We start from the raw sequence: 22,924 nt of genomic DNA on the forward strand, positions 1-22,924 counted from the left end.
CTGTGTGATCTGCTCTAGGTGATCCTGCTCTGGCTGTGGGGTTGGAGCTTTCAAGGTCCCTTCCAGCCCCTAACATTCTGTGATTCTGTGATACATGCAGGTTCTAGTTCTGAACTGATATTTCATGCTTTGTTAAGTCCAGTTCTAGATCCCTGAAGAAAGTGAGGCATGCTCTGAGTATCTTAAAATAGTTTAAAATTACAGGCTGCCTGTGGAGGATGTCACAAAGTATTTTTGTTCTGGGCCCCATGTGATCTCGTATCTTAAAGAGGCCTCTTAATTACTGCTTTGTCAGTTGACTCTCTGTGGTTCTTACTGTCACTATGCTGTCTGTTTTCCTACCTGTCACCTTTTCTTCCTCCTTTAGCTGGGTATGTGTTTGAAGTTAATTGTGAAGGAATAAAATTACACCCAGTTATTTACACAGCAGCTGTCAAAGCACAATATTCTGTTCTCCAGAAGTAAGCACACACACACAAAATTTCATCACTTGATTTGCTGTCCTAATACTGCAGGGTCTTGGGTTTTCTAAGTCCTCCTCCTTTTTATGACTAATGGTTAAAAGGTCAAAAACCCCTAATCTGGCAGGAGCACACAATCTCTGAGTTATTGTCACACCAGGGTGACTTGCTAGAGCTGTGTAACAGGCTTGTGGGAGAGACTGTCAGAGGGAAGAACCATCTCTGGATCTTTCAGCAGGAACTCAGAGCAGGAAAACTGTAGAAATTCCTTACGATGTTTTCTTGGCATCAGTCTTATTTCCTCAGCTCTTGTCCAGGCTGAAAGAAAGGGCTGGTTTGTTTTGTTGTGTTTCGCAGGAAAGTAAAATAAAACCCTAACTATGTTTTTAATATTGGGAGCATAATGAGGTCACTTAAGAAAAAGAAAGTCAACCAGTAAGGCTGGGATGTCTCATTTCTTCAACAGCTACATTGTGTGTGCATCTGAGAGCTGCCAGTTGGATCCTAGTAGGGGAGAAACCACTTTAATTTGTTTGGTTTGTGTATGGAATAACATTTTCTTGCCTTGGAATACTTGTTTGTCATCACTCCCCCTTTGTGTTTATGTTCTGCTTGGAAATAGTCCCTGTGCTGTATATGCATTTGCCTGGATGTGCACATAAACAATGTTCCATTATGGCTGGCTCTGCATACTCCTTATTTACATCATATACATTTGGCAGTAAACACATTGGGGAATGACAGGGAGCAAACTCTTCTAGGCCCCTTTTTTTCAGTTAGCCCAGACTTTCTGCCATATGCTTGCTGAGGTCCCACTTCTATTCATGTTTTTATTAGGTAGAAAAAAAGTGTCCAGACTTCCAACAAAGCAGCTTTTGTTTTCTCTGTCAAGAAAAATATTCTCTTATGAAATGTTGATAGAAGTACTCAGAGCCCTTGTGGGGATGCAGAGCCTGAATAGGCCCAGGAGGGCAAAGCAGGGAAGCCAGGGTACAATTTTTGCTTCTTATGTGTCATGAACGAGTATCACTTAACTTTCTTGTTCTCTAGTGCTCCATTTGGCAGCCAGGGTCATCCCCCTCATCCTGATGCTCATTATGGAGGCAATGTTTTTAAAGTTTTAAAGGCTTTCAGAGTTTTGGCTGGAAGAGAGGAGAGAAGCAAAACACTGCTTTAGTGTAGCATAAAATGGAAGTTTGACTTAGAATCTATATTGTTCAGTAAAACTATAGAAGTGGTATGAATCATCTTTAGTGACTCTGTGCTTTAAAATGGCCAGATTAGATCTTTTTCTCATTGATTTTGTATTTGGTTAATGATCCCAGTCCTGAGCTCATAAAGCTATATATAAGGTGTAAAATATATGTGAAAATATCTTTAACCTCTACATTTCAACTCTGTGTTTCTTTTGACATTGAAATACTGCAGTGACCTGGTAATGTTTTCCAATGCTTTAATTTTTGCTGATGTACAAAAATACATAGAAGAGCTGATTGGTAATTATTACATGTGGTATTGCATAAATTTCTTCCTAATTAAAAAGCTTCTAAATTCTGAGTAATCAATTTATGAAGGCATGTGGTTTTGACAAATTATGCATTTAATTTTCAAAGATTTATTAGAAATTTGACCTGCAGCTAGTTAATTATAGTTATAGTACTGATGCAGTAATACTGGAGATTGATATAATGATATGGTTGTGAATGTATTTTGGTATTGCCTGCCTTGGTAGCAGGGTGTGGGCATACACCTCTATTTCGTACTAGCATTTATGATGCAGGAAAGCATTAGTTTAATGAAGAACAGAAACATTTGATAGGTATCACAGTATAACTAAGGTTGGAAGAGACCCCAAGGATCATCAAGTCCAACCTGTCCCAATAGACCTCACAACTAGACCATGGCACCAAGTGCCACATCCAATCTCCCCTTGAACACCTCCAGGGACGGCAACTCCACCACCTCCCTGGGCAGCACATCCCAATGACGAATGACTCGCTCAGTGAAGAACTTTCTCCTCACTTTGAGTCTAAACCTCCCCTGGCACAGCTTGAGACTCTGTCCCCTTGTTCTGGTGCTGGTTGCCTGGGAGAAGAGACCAACCCCCTCCTGTCTACAACCACCTTTCAGGTAGTTGTAGAGGGCAATGAGGTCACCCCTGATCCTTCTCTTCTCCAGGCTAAACAATCCCAGCTCCCTCAGCCTCTCCTCATAGAGCTGTGCTCAAGGCCTCTCCCCAGCCTCGTTGCCCTTCTCTGGACACGTTCAAGTGTCTCGATGTCCTTCCTAAACTGAGGGGCCCAGAACTGGACACAGGACTCAAGGTGTGGCCTAACCAATGCAGAGTACAGGGGCACAATGACCTCCCTGCTCCTGCTGGCCACACTATTCCTAATACAGGCCAGGATGCCATTGGCCCTCTTGGCCACCTGGGCACACTGCTGGCTCATGTTTAGGCGGCTGTCAATCAGCACCCCCAGGGCCATTTCTGTTTGGCAGCTCTCAGCCACTCTGACCCCAGCCTGTAGCTCTGCATGGGGTTGCCGTGGCCAAAGTGCAGCCCCTGGCACTTGGACTTATTAAATGCCATCCCATTGGACTCTGCCCATCTGTCCAGTCGGTCGAGGTCCCTCTGCAGAGCCTTTCTACCCTCTAACTGACTAACATCTGTTCCCAACTTGGTGTCATCTGCAAACTTGCTGATGACTGACTCAACCCCCTCATCCAGATCATCAATGAAGATGTTAAAGAGGATGGGGCCCAGCACTGATCCCTGGGGGACGCCACTGGTGACTGGCCGCCAGCCGGATGTGGCACCATTCACCACCACTCTCTTTTATGAAGAGATCACAGAAATCACAGAATCACAGAAATATTGTCCATTGGAATCCCCAGGTCCCTTTCTGCCAGCAGCTTTCCAGCCACACTGCCCCCAGCCTGGAGCATTGCTTGGGGTTGCTGTGACCCAAGTGCAGGACCTGGCACTTGGCCTTGTTGAATCTCCTCCTGTTAATGTTGGCCATGGATCCAATCTATCCAAGTCCCTCTGCAGAGCCTCCCTACCCTGGTGCAGATCAACTCTGCACCTAACGTGGTGTCATCTGTGAACTGACTGCTGACACACTTCATGTCTTCATCCAGGTCATCAATAAAGATGTGAAACAGAAGTGGTCCCAACACTGAGCCCTGAGGAACTCTTGTGACTGGCCACCAGCTGGATCTAACTCCACTGGGTACCACTCTCTGGGCCCTTTCCACCAGCCAGTGCTTTGTCCAGCAGAGCACTGCTCAGCCAAGCCCTGAGCAGCCAGTTTGTCCACAAGAATTGTGTGGGGAACAGTGTCAAAGGCAACATCCCAGATGTTGCTGGGAGGTGTGTGTTACAGGACCCACTGTGCCCATGTCTGAGAATGGTAGGTGAAAGAGGAGCAGAAGAGTTGGTTCAAGACTTTTCTCCTCTGAACTCTCATTTGAGAGCATCCCTTGGTCTTAGAGAGGAATGGTCTTGCCCTGCTTGTCTAAAATGGGCCAGCCACAGTGGTGCTTCCTTTTGCTAGCCTTGGTTAGCGCCTGTGGTATCATGAGTCCAGTTTTGAGTGGTGGCTCCTTTCCCCTATAGGTACACAGCAGTAAAGCAAGACTGGATGAGGTGCTCTCTGAGGAAAGATCTGAGCCCATCCTGGTCCCTGATGGGTGGGATCTGGGTGAAAGAGACCATTGGTGAATAAATGCAGTCCAAAGAGTATCTGAGCATGAACTATTTTATGAAAAGTACATTCTATCCTTTGCAAATGTTGTGACACATTGATATAAAATCTAGTTTAGACCAATCTGAACTCCCTGCATTCTCTGTTCATTGTACCATCACCACGCTGAGCTAAGTCAGATAGCTTTGCTTTTACCCTAGCAGCACTCAGCTCAATTTCTCCAAACATTTTTTGCAAAGCTGCAGAATTATTCTAAAGCTGGAGGAGAAAAAGGTCTCTTAAATCATGCCAGATATGTTAAATGGGCAAGGGTTAATCTGCTGTCAGGAGCTGCTGTGTAACTGAGTCCTACTGGGAGAGTCAGTTTCCATCCAGCAAGACTCAGCACAATACAGTGCTGCTGTCTTGTGTTTCTTACATGTTGTCATTTACTGGAGGTTTCCTGAATTGGGGCTACACTCATCCTTTCATGCTCTCCTGACGAGTCTTACATAATTGTGTTCCACACCAAAGTCAGAACACAGCAGTGCAATGATGTGCATTTATCCCTGACAACGTTACTTTTGACACCTTTGACTAGCCTATAGAAAGATCTCTCTTGCACCAAAACTGAAAAGCTTTTACCAGATGAGATTTCCAAAAGACCTGCGGAGTAGTTTGCTCTCTGTCCTGCGGAAAGCCTTGTCCTACCTTTCTCTTCTCAGCTCTGCATGCAGCCTTCAGCCTGTTTGCTTGTGCTGTCCCTTCCTGCCTAATATATTTCAAGATGTCAATATTGATTTTCATTGTGTCCTGATTAGAAACTCTCTTGAGTTATTCCTCTTCTTAAGGCCACTCATGTCTTGAGGGCTGAAGCATGAATTCTGTAACTTCTCCTTTAGAAGAGCCAGGTGTGTTTTCTTAAAGCCTTGCAGCTCAGCAACGCCTCTGTGGTTGTGCCAATATTTTTGCATGGAAGACATGGCACTTCTGAGGGCTTTTTTTGGTTTGGGGTTTGGGGGGGGGAGGGGGGGGAGAGATCCACCCACAGTGCCTTTGAAGACTACTAATAAGATGAGAGCAACTAAGCTTGACCTGTAGAAACACTGCTTAGGAATGTCCGCTTGAACTTGGTGGAGAACAAGTTCTGTATTGGACAGCAATGTGCCCTGGTGGCCAGAAAGGCCAATGGGATCCTGGGGTGCGTTCAGAGAAGTGCATCCAGCAGATCCAGGGAGGTTCTCCTCCCCCTCTACTCTGCCTTACTGAGGTCCCACCTGGAATATTGCATCCAGTTCTGGGCTCCTCAGTTCAAGAGGGACAGGGATCTGCTGGAGAGTCCAGTGGAGGGCTACAAGGGTGATGAAGGGACTGGAGTGCTGCCTGATGAGGAGAGGCTCAGAACCTTGGGGCTGTTTAGTATGGAGAGGAGAAAACTGAAAGGAGATCTAATCAATGTCTATAAATATCTGAGGGCTGGGTGTCAGGAAGGAAGGGACAGGGACAGCCTCTGCTCACTTGTGCCCTGTGACAGGACAAGGGGCAATGGATAGAAACTACAGTACAGGAAGTTCTGCCTCAATGTAAGGAAGAAAATCTTTACTGTAAGGGTCACAGAGCACTGAAACAGTCTCCCAAGAGAGGTTGTGGAGTCTCCTTCTCTGCAGACTTTCAAGCCCTGACTGGATGTGTTCCTGTGTGACTTGCACTGGATTCTACAGTTCTGCTCTGGCAGGTGTCAGATGGTGTCACCACCGTCTGCTGTTGTTACCTCTGCTAGACAAGTAGTTATGCCAGCACATTTTCACTCCTTCATTTTGGTTTTTAAGATGCCCACAGTGAAGACATTGGACTGTTCTTCCAATGTTTGATGTAGGTTTGGGAACTAGCTAAGCAGGAATGGACTTACCTTGAATACATGTGTCAAGCTGCCAGGCTGTGGATCTATTGCGGTTTACACTAATGCCATAATCCAATCCATTCTGCATCAGGCTTTTGTGACCAGAGTTCTGTGCAAGTGTGTTTTGGCTGTCACTGGCTTCCGGGAACCATATATGTGGATTGTCCCTGCAGCAGTGCGGGAGCACAAGCTCTAAATGTCTCCTTAAGTCTGTCTGAAGTTAAATAGGGCTTGAGTACAGTTTAGTACTTGTTAAGATCTAGGTCTGCACTGAGCTGTAGTTCCAGTTATTGTAGTTCCAGCAATTGTAGTCTTTTGTTGGAAGAAAGTCACTAGGGCAAAGTTGTCACAAAGAGTTTAATTCCAAGAGTGAACCTCTAGAAATACCAATGTCCCAGTTTCTATGCTGATTCTAGAGCTGTAAGTTATCTATGTTTGGAACTGCATTTATTCTGCATTTTCTAATGTTATACATCTTCGCTTTGTGAGATACCGTTTGGGGTATCACAACATCAGGAAATACTATCCTTTTGTTAGGGAACTTTGTTTTTTCACTCTCTTAAAAAAAAAAAAAAAAAAAGAGGCAGAAACAAAGCAGTTACTCAAATAACCTTTTGGAATCTCAGTTTTATTTTTAATGGAGCTCTGTGCTCTCTTGCCTGCAGCGAACCATGATCATATTCAGCATATGGGAAACTTTATTGTTAGAAGTAGTATTCTCTGCAGTTTAATATTCAATATTTCTACTTGCTCTTCTGCTCTCTCCCACATCTTGCTTCTGCTTAGGCTTTATAGATCTCTCACCCCTCATTCTCCTTGGATTATATAATGCAATGTGTCGGTGCCATGCATGGCACTCCTGTTACCTCAGCATTTCCATTATAACTCTCTGTTTTGAGGGATTTATAAGCTAGCAGTAAAAATCTCTTTCTTGGCTAAGCCTCAGAACAGCACTTTCTGGTCATTGAAAAAGAAAACAAAATGAAAGAAACTTTTCTTTTCCTCACTTCTGTTATTTTCTGACAAGTATGTAGCAGCAGTGTTTGCACTGCAGGATTCTCCTAAACAGCAAGTGTAGATTCAGTATATAGCCAGTTTTTAAGGTAATAGTGCTTTTTCTTTTTATAGCCTTCAAAAATGCATGTTATCCCCTCTTTAGGTGCATGATCTCATTGCCTCTTTGCCAGCCTTTCTGGAGCTTACAGCAGTCAACATCTGGAGCCTCAGAGAAGGTGCAGTTGAGTCTATGTTTTCCTTTATTTGCAGTGTGGATGCTTTTTCACAGAATCACAGAAATGTTAGGGGCTGGAAGGGACCTCAAAAGCTCATCCAGTCCAACCCCCCTGCCACAGCAGCATCACCTAGAGCAGATTACACAGGAACACATCCAGGCAGGTCTTGAATATCTCCAGAGAGGGAAAGTCTGCAACCCCCCTGGGCAGCCTGTTCCAGGGCTCTGTCACACTCACAGGGGGAAAAAAAATAAATCTTCCTCCTGTTTCCATGGAACTGCCTCAACTTCCACCATTGCCTCCTGTGCTGTCATAGGGCATCACTGAGTAGAGCCTGGTTCCATCCTCTTGGCATTCACCCTTTACATCTTTATGAACAGGAACAAGGTCACCCCTAAGGCTCCTCCTCTCCAAGGTAAAGAGCCCCAGCTCCCTCAGGCTCTCCTCATAAGGGAGACGTTCCACTCCTACAGTGTTTTGAAATACTTACAATTCTTTGTCTCAATAACTTACTGTCTCCTTCTGTGTAATGGAGCTACAAATTCATCATAATCCAAAACCACATTATTGGCTATATGTATTCATATCTATTCATCTGTCTGTCTATCTATAAATGTTCAATATTTACTGTTTATTCAATATTTAGAATAGTTGGGCTATTATCAAAGCCACATTTGGAAAGGATATTAAATCTCATGCTTTAATGTTTAAGTGATTAGCTGTTAGAGAACAGCCTGTGAGAAGACCTACTCACCAGTCACTAGGGATGTCTGTATTTTCCTTAGCTCTAGTAGCAGTCACTCACAGAAATGCGCTGCTGAACAAGACACACTTCTAGTTTTATCAGATAGGGCAGTTCTCATCCCCTGGCTCCAGGCCAAAGGTGTGTAAAACACAATATGGACTCTAAGAAATCTGGTCATGTACTCAAGTTTGTGGAGATGAATTAATTTTGTAGCTTTTGAATTAAGCAATCATCTTTAAAGTAATCTTTACAAATACATACCCACTGATAAAACCAGACGAAAAGTGACTCACGGACTGGTTGCGTGCCCAAGTTCTGGATCTTGAGCTGACTCTGCTTTTCCCATCTAAAATGGAATACTGCTCTGCACTGAGTACTCTGAAGCCAGTTGCTGTTACATTTCAGACCTGAAGCAATTCTTCCTGTTATGCGCAAATTCCCATTTCAGTCTTTGCGAGCTGTGCATAGTAGTATGTGGCAGTCAGAAGAAACCCCTTTTTGACCTAATTTCACTGTAATTCATGTTTTTCCATACCATTTGTGCCGTTTTGTGCCAGTAATTAAGCTGTTTTATTTTCTTCAGGGCCCTTCTTGCTCAAGATTGATACTCATTTTATAAGCACTATCTGGGAGATTTAAATATTCCACAATGTTCTCATGACCCAGTGATTTTTCTTCCCCCTAGTCTTTGGACATCATTCATGTGCTCAAGACATGACAAAAATACCTTACTTACAACACTAAAGAATCCATGTAATGAAGGAAGTCAGGTTTTCAGATTTGAAACCCTCTATCACCAGGTGGCAAGGAAGGGAACACCAAGGCAGACAAGTGTTTTTTCGTACTAACATCTATTCTCAATGAAGAGGTAAAAATCAAAGCCCCTGTGTGTGAGGCAGTGTTAGTGAACTGCCAGTGATTCTCCCAGCAACTGACACAAAGGAAGCTGAGTATCAAAGCTGAAACAGCAAGCTTAGTGTCAGCTCCTGCCTAGGGAGTAGAAGAAAACATCACTTTGTCTCTGCTTTCACTGCTTAAACACACACATCATTCACTAGTAACCATTTACTCTGCTGTCAAAACTATTTCAAGAGTGCTACATTTGATTAATAGTAAAAGGCATTAAAAGAAGAAGAAGAAAAGTCCTCTTCTTCTGAGATCCTTCATTTGGTAGAATTTTTGCATGAACTACTTCATTTTTCCATCCTATGCCTGTAATAGTCCAGGAGTACTCTGTTGCTTCCAGTAAACTAATTTTTATTAGAGAGCCCAGTGCACTCATCCTAATTCTAGGTAATGCTGTCTCTCTTAGTGAAGCATATTATGGCATCCTCAACTAAGGGAAAAGTGGCCAGCACAAATGTGTGTGTAGTAGATGATTCATAGTGCTGCTTGCTGAATTGTCCAGTGGGTAATTGCAGTACAAAAACCAGAGAAACAGATGTCGACTCTAAACCTTGGCTGTAAATTTTTGGTTTATGATTATGGGTTTCAAATGTGCTATGTCACACTGACAAATATACAGTAACACCAAAGGAAATAGTTTTCTGACTCGAGATTTTGCTTTTTATTTCACTCGTGGCTAAGAATGTATTTATTGTAAAGTTTCTGCCATCACAGCCTGCGAGAGAACAGATCAAAGCAGTGATGCAAAATCTGTTTCTCTGCACAGATAAAGTGGAAGATAGTGGAGAGGGGTTTCCTCCTTGCACTTCTGCAGGAGCCGGGTAGGCATTGAAAATACGTGACAACACTTAAAATTTCATTACATTTGAATTAGAGGCATATTAGTTACCACAATAATGATGGTTGGTCTTGATCTGCATTAGGAAATACTCCCCATTTTACAAATGCAGCTTTTCCTCAGACTCTAAGAAACACAAGTATCATGCTATTTCAGAGTGAAATATGAGATGCATAGATTATGGTGTTACAGAAATAGTATGCAAGCAAACTGTTAGGCTGTTTGAAGAGTTTATTAGTTACATGTGGTTTTAGCAATAACTATTAGCCCAACTATTCTTTACACGATGAGCTACCTGGCTCGTTTATATACCATGAGAAACAAAGCAATCTTTTTTCAGTTCACGTGCAGTTAAGCACAACTTCCTGGCATTCGCTTTCAGAAGATGCCAGACTACATTTTAAGGTACAATGGGCAGGTTTTATTTTTAAAGATGGTATTATAAGACAGCTAATGGAATAACTGTATTTGTTTGTCTGTGTTTATTTTAACACACATGGGCAGTAGGCTCTTCTTTGGCTTAAACTGTTCCAACAGCTCTGGTCTACACAAAAAGCTGTTTTCTCCCTAAATCAGAGGCTGACAAAACATACTGCATTTTGTATTATCTCTTCCACTTATTTTCATGGTGACACTTTACATATTCCAAACTCTTGTGCGTTCAGTGTCATCTGGTTAGGAAATCTTTTAGTCTTTTAGTTTAGCTTTGCTACTCAAAACAAAATTGTAGCAACATAACCAGTTGAAAAAAATTTCAAGAAATTCAGCGACTTTCCCACCTGCCCTCTTAATGCAATGAGTGCTGCTCATGCTGCTGAAATAGCTCAAAGAAGCCTTTGCTGAAGGATAGCTTTTCCAGGAAAAATGCTCTGTGCATAATTTTTGCATTACAGAGTGTCAGGGGCTTCTTCAGCTGGAGGAGTCCAGGCTGGGAAGGGACACCCCAATGGACTGAGAAATTCTTTAAAAAGACAGTATTCAACTCCAGCATTTGTAACTCTTCTGCCTAGAGGGAAGATGGGAAGAGAGGCTGCTTGCAGCAGGGACAGCCAGAAATCTCCTGTCAGAGGGGAAGGAGAATAAGAAAAGCTTTTGGTTTTATCTGTTCAAATGGATTCATTTTCAGATTGCAGCATGCCTTTTTGCTGGCTGACGGTTTTCAGTGTGGGTATATCAGTTTCAGGGAACAAGTGTGTGTGAAGGGTTTTGTTTGGGTTTTTTTAAAGTTTTTGAATCTATGTGAAGAGTTTTGTTAATACAATCTGCAGGCATTGTTGTCAGAGAGCTTTCGGTTCATCAAAGGACTTTTTGTGGAGAGGGGACACTGCATCCATTAAAGTGGCTGGGGAGGTCCCAGAGTGAGTCTCTCCCCAGCATTTCTTTACAGGTGCCAGCTGTGTGCCATGTCTGTGCCTGCCTGACTCCTGTCCTGGGCTTTTCGAGAAACAAACAGTGATTATGGGTTTCATTTTCTAGTTTCTGAAACTGAGTTGGCTTTGGGGCAGGAAAGGAGGCTCCTCCATGCCTTCAGAAACCTTGCTCTAGTCCACCAGGGCTGAGGCAGCTTAGCTCATTCCCTTAAAACGAAACGGTGCACACGGTTGTCGAGCTCGTGTGCTTTCCAGTGGGGCAGAGCCAGTGTTTGCAGGCTGATGGGTTTGGTTTCTAAAGACTCGGTGGAGTCTTTCAATGTGAGTAGGACTGCAGAAGGTGGTTATTTTCCCTAAAAAGCACGGGGAGCCCTGTTGGCTGATGCAGGTGCCAGGCCAGCACCGTGCACACGGGGGGCATCCCCGCCACAGACCCGAGGCCTTGACACCTACTGCTGAGGGAGGGCTGCCGGCGGCGTGGATTAGCAGAGACCGTAGAAAGTGTTTTGGTGGGCACAGCCCTGTGCCTTCAAAATGGCTGTGAGGGGGGGGACAGCGCTGCCTGCCCCAAGGAGCCGGCAGACGAGGCTCCTGCCAGCGCCCTGGAGCGGGGCCCGTTCCCAAGGAGCCTGCTCGCGGCCCTTCTCCCCTCCTGAGGAGCTGCAGCTCATTAGCCCTCTGAAAGCTGATCCAGCCCCCGCGGGGCCTCGCGCGCGGCCCGGCCCCCTCGCCGCTAATCAGAGACAGGCAGGGCCCGGCGACGGCCGGGCGGGGGGGAGAGGGATGGAGAGGGATGTGTGGCTGCCTCTTGCCCCGGCCTGGCGGCGGCAATCCCTTCTGGGCAAAAAGGCTTGCCAGGTCTGCACTACCGGAGAGGCCTAGGAGCCTTAGCTGACTTAAGAAGGCAGGGTAAAGGATGGAACCTGGTGTTTCCCCCACCCCCGGGAGGGCTGGCCCGCGAGGTCCCTGATAGAAGGGGAGCCGGCACCAGCTATCGTTTCTGCTGGCGACATTGAACGGGGGCCCCTGCTGGCGTGCACAGCGTCTGTATTAGGATGACTGCTCTGAGCCTGGCCCTGCTGCCCCACAAGTTGGGACGAAACCAGTGTCCACGGTCCAGCCGCAGATGCCAGGAAGGAAAGGAACGGGGGGTGGGGAAGGAGGGGGAACACACAGAAGTTTTAACAAATCGAGCTCAAATTAAAAATCTGCCGTTCTCTACAACCTTTGGAAATTTTGCTGTCACAATTCCCACCTCCCTTTCCCTCCTCCTTATGGTCTTTAATTTTTCACTTTGTTATTTTGGGGTTTTTGCAAGCTGGCCTCCCCGCCCGCAGCCGTCGTTGTCATGCCCTCCGCGGCAGCGGGGCAGCTCTCGCGGAGCCAGGCTGCGCTGGGCTGTCCGCCGGCCTGCTCGTTTGCAGGGCTGCTGGGAGCCGGGAAGGCTGTGAGAATCCTGGGAGCTGGTGATGTCAGACCGCTTGGGTCATTTGAAGGTTAGCAGCCTGGGAAGGGTTCACGGAAAGTTCACTCGCATATATTAGGCAATTCAATCTTTCATTCCCTGTGACACAAGTAGTAGGAAGTGAGCTGTTCAGAAGCAGAAGGATCTATTCACGGCCGAGGGGGATCCTGAGACCCTACGAGAGCCGTTTTATCCCGGGGAGGCCGGGAATCGGCACGGCGTGGGACGCGGCACACACTCGGCGAGCGCCCGAGGAGATGGACTGATTCTAAAGAAATTTTGGGGGAAACTGATGAGAACTAAGACTTGGAATGCGGCTCGCTTCCCCCCATCTTGCTGGATTGACTGAACAGCCTGGAAAATGGTAAATGATCATTTGGATCAATTACAGGCTTTTAGCTGTGTTGTCTGTCATAATTCATGATTCTGGTCTGGGAAAAAGACCAACAGCCTACGTGCCAAAAAAGGGGCAGAGTTTGATGGAGTTGGGTGTACTTTTATGTGCCATTTTCCTCCACACCTAGAGGAAAGCACTTTTGCAGGCATTCTGTGCAGGGGGAATCATGTTTGACTGTATGGATGTTCTAGCAGTGAGCCCTGCTCAGATGCTGGATTTCTACACTGCGAGTCCGTCTTCCTGCATGCTCCAGGAGAAGGCTCTCAAAGCATGCTTCAGTGGATTGGCACAAACAGAGTGGCAACACCGGCACAGTGCTCAATGTAGGTCCCAACTGTTATTTTTCCACTTTAAAGTTGTTGTTATTGTTGTTACTGTTATCTATTTGCGTGCATAAAAACCCCCAACTTTTAATTAAGTGCAGGGATAATGAGAGGTGGGGGGAATGTTTGTGCAAAGTGTGTTTTGCAAGCGCCTTTTTTCTCCTCTTGGCAAGAAAGGAAAAGGGAAAGAAGCACTCATCTGCTTTCTGTTTATCCTTTCTCGTGTAGCATATTGATTCTAACAGCAGTTGTGGAGCCTACTAGGAACACATAATGTAGTACAGCAAATACAGCCAGTGAAGGATAAATTTGCATAACGTGTTTGTGATAGTTTTTTTCTTTGCCTTCTTAGTCTAATGTTGTACCACATTTGATAATCTGGATGCGTGTTCTCTCAACATGCATGTTAGCTGAGCAGCCAAGCAATTAAAATGCTGCTCCATTCTTGCAGTTCTTGCAAAGATGTGGAATTGCAGTGGGTAGGTGCCATTCCAAAAATCAGTAGTTTTAAGTATCTTAAGAAAAGGCAATATTTCTTTGTACTGACCTTGCTGCCACCTTTCTTCTTCACTTTGTTGCTCTAAGACGTTGCTGTTTTGCTAGAAAACTACTTACTGTGAACACCCTTTGAGTTTAACCATCAATTATTTCTATACCTTGAGATTCAGGCAGTGTTTCACTGGTAACAGAAGAGGCAGAGTTAGTGGTAGGACACTTCTGAAAATGTGTTATAATATTATAGGGTCTTGATTTGTTGCTGAAATAGGTAGATGGTAAACAATGGAAGTATTTTAACCTCAGAATTTCAAGTTTAAGAAATTAGTGCCACAAAGCATCCCCTTCTATAAGCTTGCAGGATGCCTCACTGCTCCTACAGTGATTTAGATAAATGACTTGGCTATCTATCAAAATGTTTTAGCACATTCTCTGGCCCTTCAGTACATGGTTAAATGTGTAATTCTGGTTGAAATTTTTGTTTGGGAGTGTGTTAAAAAGTTACTTAGTAACTAGCTTTAATAGTTTGTCCCAAAGAGTGGAGGAGGTAATTGAAAAATAAATAATTTTTTTTTAAAAGAAGGTTTAATGAAATCATGTTTTTTTCACTCAGCTCAGGAGTTTTGAGTCACTGTATGACATTTGTGTGGGTCGACTAATGAAAACAGAATTGTAAGACTCAGTGATTACCAGCCTACCAGCAAATGTTTTGTCTTTACACTTAAAATTACACTGTGGAGTTCAGCATGGGATGTTTATGTTCTCCGTGTTCATTTTCAGAGTGCTTCAAACAAGATGTGAAGCAAAGCTTTTACTTGAAAATAATGTTACTGGGCTATGGGAGAGCTTCAGCTAGGGGAAATAAAACCCCAAACCAGATGTTTTATTAAAAATACCTTTTCTTCCTTCTGTGGTTTAAACTTTAGTATAACTTCAGTTATTTTGGAAACTTGGAATTAAATAAACTTTCCTGAAGTAGGAGGCATCTCCTGTAGTTAAAAGCTTAACATTTGCAACGTGTTCTTTAAATAACTTCTGGCTTTAAAATATCCTACTGGTTCTCTTGTATGATGTTAATACCTAGAAGCAGGATTCTTAAAATGTAGGGTGTTTGTTCTTGGACAAGTTAAACACAGGATTACCCTTATCAGAATGGAATGAGTGGTAAATATGTCATTTGCTTAGGGCCTGTGATAAGAGACAAATGTTGATAACAGCAACGTTTAGCTAATCAAAGGAAGGCGTATTAACAAGAGTAAATAGAAAACATAGGAAAATGCGTTCAGGAATCCGGGCTCGTAACTTTGTAAGCAAGAGGATTAATCTTCACTGCATGGGAATTCAAAATCTGGCCGAAACCTGAAGCATAATACTGTGGCTGTAATTTGAACAGTGAAAGTTAGTGGTACAGAAATGTGGAAAAAGAATTCAGTTAGGATCCAAATGAAGAATTCTGATTGATTTCCAATTTTGAACAAAGTGTAAGCACTTCATGTATATGGGTGGATATATGTAAACAGATGATAAGATACTAAAATCCTCTCAACATACGGGATTTTATCCTGCATCTCATGAAAATAATGACAAACTCAGAATTTTTATGGTGCAGAAAGCTTTTAAAAGTTTAACGGTTGCTCCAGTGTTTATGAAGTACAGAGATAGCAATGCTTAATTCTAACTTGTGTTTCTTGATCATTTTTGTGAAGACCTCTGCAATTTCATGGAATGTAATCATAGCCAAATTTTGAACTTCCTAACTATGTAGTGGCTAGAGGTTTGGTCTAGTTTGTTGTTTTATTTTTGGCTCTGCCATAAAAACAGTACACCTGCAGCCATTACTTCAGGCCTTAGAAATACTGCTTCGATAGAGACGTGGTTGTAGTGTAAAAGGTAAATGGTTGTTGTGGGAGTAATATATTGGTAGTGCAGACTCTGAACAGGCCAGTAACAATCCCAGACAGCACCAAGGTTTTGCCTGAAACACTGACAAGATTGGCCATTTCAGGGGTTAGGGCAGAATGCTGTAGGTCTCCAAGTTCAGCACATCTTCAATATGTTAATCCTGTTACGATTCACTAAGCAGGCGCGCTCCTGCAACATCACAGAGTTTCTAGGCCATGAGGATCTGCAGAGTGAAAATAGAGGGTAAGGCACAACTCAAACATGACCTTAACTTGTGTGGTATTTTTTGTTCCACTCCCCTCTGTGGGAGGAAAAACTTGCCATGGGTTTGCAGCGCAAATGTCAGCCACTGTGTGTTGTAAGATGCAGCACACAAAGCAATACCAAGTTTTGTTTATGTTTTATGTGATACCATTTACATCGTAGGTTAAAAAATAAATTACTTATTTGCAAAAAGAAAATATTGCAGACTCTGAGATGAGAGCAGAATTGACTCTAAGTCATGTGTCATCCTTACTCCCTTTCTCACAAGACAAAAATCAGGTCAGTATAGTCAGATAATAGTTCTTAGGAGGACAAAAGTGTTAAGATTGCCAGATTGTGATTACTTCCTCATGATGCAGTGACAATAAATACTGAGAGAAAACAAGTAACTTTTGGTGAAATGTGAGTGAACTGAATATTGTGGAAGCTGGAATGGGTCAGGTCCTGAGAGAGCTGCTGCAAGAAATGGTGATTTGGCCTTGGGAAAGCCTGTTAAAAAAAGTCTTAATGATTATTCATTAATTAAACAGACAAAATTCCCAACTGAGCAGGCCCCAAACAAGAAGAAATTTGTCTGGCAGTATGTAGTGTTTCAGCTAATTATATCAAGTAGATGAGTACTGCATTTTGTTACGTTTAGAAGAATAAGAAATTTGATGAAGACAGAAGTTAGGGATATGGCAGCAGAACACAAAAGGACGTGGAGGCTCATGTAGTATGCAGATCTTATTTCGGTGTGTGGTAGGAAGTGTTTGCCTGGAGACGATCTAGCCTGTATTAATTTTCAGAAAGTTCATGAAGATGGCACTACAGAAGAGATGCCTTTTCCTCTGGAACTCTGCATTATTGCGACGTTTAGGTCACGTTCTTTTCCCTGCAAGCACTGCAAACATCTGTGCTCAACAGAAAAAAAAAGCTTACTACTTTATTTTCTTTCATCTTTCTGAATTTAAAAACAAACATTTTGAAGTGAAGGACTTGTAATCTGCATTCCCAAGTATCAAATTGCTGCAGGTGTGTTTGCTAGTGCCCAGAAGGCAAGATCTGTTTGAACCAGGTTATTTTCTTTAAAGTTCATCTATAAACTTTACAGCTAAATCACTGGGGCTGATTTATTTAGGGATACAGTGTTTGTTTAAATTTTTATACTTTCAGTTTAATGCTCTGAAATACGTGATGAAAAGTGTTTCTGAGCCCCTTCTTTCAAAAAAAGAATAAATGCATGGGGATATTTTTCTTTTATGTTAATTAGGAGCAATGTATAAAGGCTCTATGCAGACTCTAATGGAGTTAGCCTGATTCAGTTGCTGGCACAGGAGAACTCTAATGGACACGCACCACTGTCAAAAACTCCTGCAGATAAAAATGATGAGAGGCGTTCGCTGGTGAAGTCAGGGTGGGATAAGCTTGGAGGAAAAGCAATGTATCTTTGGGTGACTCCTGCTCGCCTAATGAGTCTGTGCAGGAAAGGTGCAACTTGTCAGAACAAAGCCGGGCTGGCGGCACTGCCTGGGAGAGGGTTACAGTGAAGTTAAGGAGTTGAAAGAGGGAGATAATGTGTCAGACAGAGAAGTTAAGTCATCCTCACATCCAGTTAAATCCCCGCTTTACTGCTGGGCTCTCTTCGTGAACCGTGTGTGCTGTCTGGTCTGCGCAGCAGCCCGGCCGAGCAAAGGGGCTTTGCTTGGGGGCGTGCAGGGAGCGAGGCAGCCCGGTTGTGGGATTATGCTTCCACCTCTCTTAAACACCCCAAGTGACTGTTTTTACTCGGGTCTCAATTGTGCACCAGTTTGGATGCAGCCGACGAAGTGCGGGTGTGTTACACAGCCAGCATTTATATTTGGGAGCAGGGTTGTGAAAGAAACATTGTGCTCCTACGTCCGGCTGTCATCCGTGAAGTGCCCCATCGATGCCATTAAGACCTCAAAAGCAGAGCACAGCTGCAATGAGTTTACAGATCATTTGGCCATGGGGAGCGGCGCTGGTATGTGTGCGAGCACAGGGCAGAATCCCTTTCCCCCGCGCAGTTTCTGCCTAGGGAGCTGGCAGCGGCCTCCCAGCCAGCAAATTCACAGAGGCAGGCGTCTGGGGCCAAATCAGTTGTCGGTTTGGAGGGCTTTCCAAAGCTTTGCTAGGCTGTAGCACACAGCCGCACGAGGAAGGATATCAGTTGATGTATAAAATGGCCAAGGAACTTCAGTAAATAGACTTTACCCACAAATCCAGAGGTCCTGGCAGCGTCTGTGCAGGAGGGTGGAGTTGTACTTTTCCCCTTCCTGTACTTGGACACTTTTGATTATCCAGACTTTCTGGGACTGAGCAGGCTGCCTAATAACAAAGCCTGCATAATATAATTGCCTAAATAGGTCCATTGTCCTTTTTAAGTCACTGTGCTGCGGAATCTTTCAATGTTTAGTTTTTTTCCCCTGAAAATATTGCATCTAGCAGTTGAATGGCTAGTGACTGTGGTGAGGAGAGGATCCATTCTCTTCATTTCTCCTTGCTACGTGACTGAGAAGCCAATTATATTCCTGCCCCCTATTGATGTTTACTCCTTTTGGGAAGCAAATATTTTAGTCCCTTCTGGCAGGGTAAACTGACAAAAGTAATAGGCCTGGAAATACAAAGCTATGATTGATTTTGACCTTTGCTCACATGCAGAAGTCTGTCCCCGTGCAGTGTGACCCATGCCACTGCATGCTGAAATCCATGCCCTTTCAAACCAAATGGAGCCATGAACATACAAGCCACAAAATACTCAAAAACTATTACAAAGTAACAGAATACTAATTTTCTCCGAGCCGCAAGAAAAGGTATAGGCAGGAGGGTAGCAAAGCTGGAGTTTCTAGCCGGCAAACCAAGAATGAAGTCTTTTGTCTGCTGCTGCCTTTTCATGAGAACCAAATACTAGGTAGAAAATGGAGAAACTAATATCACGTGGGAATGATTTGTCTGTGTAGTTTTATTATCACAGTAATCATAGCTATACCTCCTAACTGTAATGAGTAAACAACTTTCAACTGAAAGTGTGGGGTTGAGGCTGTCTTTAAAATAATCTATGGTCTGGGATCTTACCAATCTCTCATTGCATGAGCAAATGTGTTTCAAAACTGAAGAATGTCAGGAACAGCAGTCTAAAGTTAGCATCCTAAATCCACATTTCATGGCTTCATTTCCAAATATGCTGAGCATCTAGGAGCTCCCGTAGCATTTTTTAAAACAGGATATACTTAAATGACCAAATACTCTTCAAACCCTTCATTTAATATAAAAAGAAAATGTAAAGTACTTTCCCCCTTCTCCCAAACTATATGAAACAGTAATTCAGTGACAGAGTTCACAGCATTAACAATGGAAATAGAGACAATGAAAAGACAAAGTAGGGCTTGCTTATAAAAACATTGCTCTCTTTCTACAAATTTGCGAGTCAACTTTGTTTCCCCCCTCTGTTCCGTCTCGACGATTTCTCCAATTTTCTGTTTGTTTCCTTACATTAAACTCTGCTCATCAGATACTAATCTGAGGTAGTTTCAAACTTGTGGTGTAGATTTTAATAGCTAAATTATCGTTTTCATATACTCATCATTGGCAGCTGCTCAGGGTTGTTTCCCCAGTGGCAGCAAATTAAGATGGCTGTGGTCTGTGTGCATTTTGTGGATTTTGGGGAGGAGGGAGCTCATTGTAGTAATACAAATAGGAGCGAACAACTTGCATCATGTGATGGGGCCGCTCATCACGGCAGCTCACCAGCATGGAGGCCCTGCGTGAGAACCTTCCTTGATCATGACAATCTGATAGGGATATCATGTGGTTTAGAAACACATCCCCACAATGTTCACTTCTTTGTCCATTTCTTTGGGAACGGGTAGGGGAAAAAACCTTTTAACAAAGTAATGCCAGTCCTTATATAGCTGACCCCACTGTCTTTGAGTGTTCCGTTTGAGCCTTTACAGCTCCTTCAAATACTTCTGTTACGAGAGATGGAAATACAATCCAGCAAGCCTGTGTAAAGAATCCTAGACAGAGAGTGTATACTATACTTTCTGTTCCCCTTGGATGAGGTGATTTTTCTTTCCCCTGCTTACACCCTATATAAACTGAGTATTATAAAGCTATGTAAGCTAAATACACACATGCAAGTGTCACTTGTGTAGGTTTAATAGGTTAAGGCTTGAATGAGTATTTATAAATTCTCGGAGTGCTCTGGATCTTCACCACTAAGGACATGATGTTAAAGACCATCCATAGTTGGGAGGGATTTCCGTTTCATGCACTTTCAGTGACTTACATTTTACCCTCTAAGTGCATCCCCTAAGAAAAACGAGCAGAGAAAATGTTTTGCGGCAAAGAGGTTTTTTTAGCACCACTTAGTATCTTCTGATGGTTTGGAGAATCTCTTTCCATTGAACCATAATATTTTTCTCCAGGCTCACATTGTATTTTTAGCAAGGATCTTTGAACAAGAAAATGACAAATTAAATATAGTTTTGTCTTTTAGAGCCTTATCTAGTGAAGCACTTAAATGCACTCAAACTCTCGACCCTTGATTTTAGTAAGAGTTTCAGAAACAGAATGGGCCTATGAGTAAGTCTTTAGTGTGTTTATGTACCAGCACTTCGATGAATTCAGTACCAGTAAATGCTTGTGCCATTGCCCTGGACATTCAGCACAATGAATGTGCAACATGTCTTTTCTTCTTAGAAAAAAAGAAGAATTACTCTGTTTTTAAAGATAGGTAGCAGAGGTGTGGAGCAATTAAACAAGTTGCCTGGTGTTGCACCGACCGGAGACAGCTGCCACAGTCTGATTTAATTCAGATTTCCTTCCCTGTGTGCTTCAATCCTAGAAAGCTGTTTGTGCCTCTGAGATACAAGCAACATCAGGAATGGTTCCAGTTAACAAAACCCAAAACACAGCAGAATCCCAGTCAAATAATACAAGAAGTCTCTCAAATCCTGTGATTTTTTTATTTTATTTTATTTTTTTAAATTTCTCTTGGTAATCTGCATGCAGTTTGTGGTGAGTTCCTGAAATGGCTGTTAAACTGCTGCTGTGGTCTTCCTGCCAAGCTTCCTGGTGGCTCAGCAGCACATCATATGGACGTGTGCATCTCTTTTCCCGCAATTCTTCGTGTCATCTTTCAGTATCGGACCAGAATCACTCCTCTGTCAGCCTGTTGCCAGTGCCAGCAGGATTCCCTGGTTCCTGCATGATAAGTGTAACAGCACCTGAGTGAAGTATTTCTCTTGCTCGCAAATACTGATCTGAAATAGAAATGCTCAGACGCTGCGCATCACACCTTGGCTTTCAGGGGTCTCAGAGCCCTCTGCTCCCAGCGTTGTTGTTCAGGGACTGGCCATGAGCCAGAGACTGGGGCAGGGAGCAGGCTGCTCTGTTGCTTACCTCTCCCTGTCTCCCGAAAACCTCTTTAATTCCTCATCTTGTACCCCAAACGCCACAATGAAGCCCATCCTTGCCTGTCTTTCCAAGATAGAGCACCCTCTCACAGGAGGGAGCTGGAAGACTGTGTCACAGTGCCACCTGGCGATACCTGCCCAAACCTTCCCCTTGCCAAGGGCTGCTTTCAGGCACCGGGAAAGGCTTCTGCCTTACAGAGATCAGCACTGAGCTTGCTTGTGGCTTGTTTTTGTTCTTGTTGGGTTTTTTTTGGGGGTGTGTGTGTGGTTTGTTGGTTTGTTTGTTTGTTTGTTGCCTAACTCTCTGGGGTGCTCTAATCAAAGATCTTACCTTCCCTGCAAACCTTCCCTTCTGAGCAGTACTTTTTTGACTTGGGACACAAGTTGAAGGACTGCATACAGAAGTCACATGTGTGAGCTTCTTTATTGTTAAGATCAGGTCCTGAGGGGGATTTCATTCCTTTGTTTTTAAGATGTTTGTTTATTCTTCTGCCTCTCCACTTTTGGTCTGGGGAGGTTTCATCCCTGCCTCCACCTGCCCCCCATCTGCCAGAGTATTCCTTTGTATTGCTTTGTTGTTGGTTTTTTTGTTTCTTCAAGAAGAAATTTTACTACTTACTAGGTCAGAGTTGTGTCGCAGATCCTCCTTAGTGGCTGGCTAGAAAGTCTCAAAGACCTCTTTTTCTTAAAGATCCTTCTGGTTTTCACCTCATGCTTTGAACACCAAGATATAAAATGTAGAACAAATGGCAAATGAGTTGTGTCCTTCAGGTATTTGTGCAGTGTCTTTGAGGGGAACTAGCAGAAGCATATACTTTTCCCAAGTCCTCATCCCCCAGTGAACCTCATCTCTCTGTGTTGGAGAGCAGGTTCTAGCTGAGTTTTTCCAGTTGCACGTATTGTCACGCGCTGCATGGGTTAGGTGTGGGAACTGCTCCTCTTTGCCTGTATTGCCACATTCATTTTTCTGAGACCACACCAAGAAGGAGCCATTATCTCTCTGCAGTTTTGAAATGAATCCTTCAGCTGTCTGCAAGAAGGCAGAGCTGACTCACATCCTTCTGTGGTTTTTTTTTTTCCTTATCCAATTCCTTTCCTTTCTCTGTGTTTTGGAGAGGTCCTGCAGGACTTCATGGTTGAAGCACAAGCTATGTGTTAGGAAACACTACCTGTTTAGAGGCAGTTTGGGAAAATAGCTGTCCCTCTCTCCCTGGAGTCCACTGTGAACACTGCAGTTGTTTACAGAGGCTGTTTTTCACCTTGACCAAAATGTGAAAGCAGAGCTTAGTTACAGCATGATCCACTGAGACTGCCCAGTAATACCATGTTTGTTATGCTTTTTCTAAGCTTAATTTGTCTGCAGAACAAGAAAATACTCTGATGAAAAGAGGTGAGGAAGAAATGACACAATGAAATGAGATTAAATCAGAGTATTGGTTTCCCTGAAACACACATCTGGCTCTTTACCAACAATCTTTGCCCATTTTTCAAATAAACACATATTTTCACATGATAACACTATT

At 43.5% G+C, this 22,924-nt stretch overlaps 1 protein-coding gene across 4 annotated transcripts in view; it reads left to right on the forward strand.

The window, feature by feature from the left end:
- Positions 1–22,924, forward strand: part of RARB (retinoic acid receptor beta) — a 198,533-nt gene that overhangs the window by 87,219 nt on the left and 88,390 nt on the right. For 2 of the 4 annotated variants that reach the window (XM_054161250.1, XM_009905440.2), the window contains exon 1: positions 12,583–13,323. The exons of 1 other annotated variant lie outside the window; for it this stretch is intronic. In XM_054161250.1, the coding sequence (XP_054017225.1) occupies positions 13,167–13,323 (157 nt within the window). In that variant the 5' untranslated portion in view covers positions 12,583–13,166. Of the gene's footprint in view, positions 1–12,582; positions 13,324–22,924 lie in introns of those variants that run through there. One more of the 4 variants, XM_054161251.1, reaches the window with a different exon arrangement.

Source organism: Dryobates pubescens, chromosome 4 (assembly GCF_014839835.1).
Source record: "Dryobates pubescens isolate bDryPub1 chromosome 4, bDryPub1.pri, whole genome shotgun sequence".
NCBI classification, from domain to species: Eukaryota; Metazoa; Chordata; class Aves; order Piciformes; family Picidae; genus Dryobates; species Dryobates pubescens.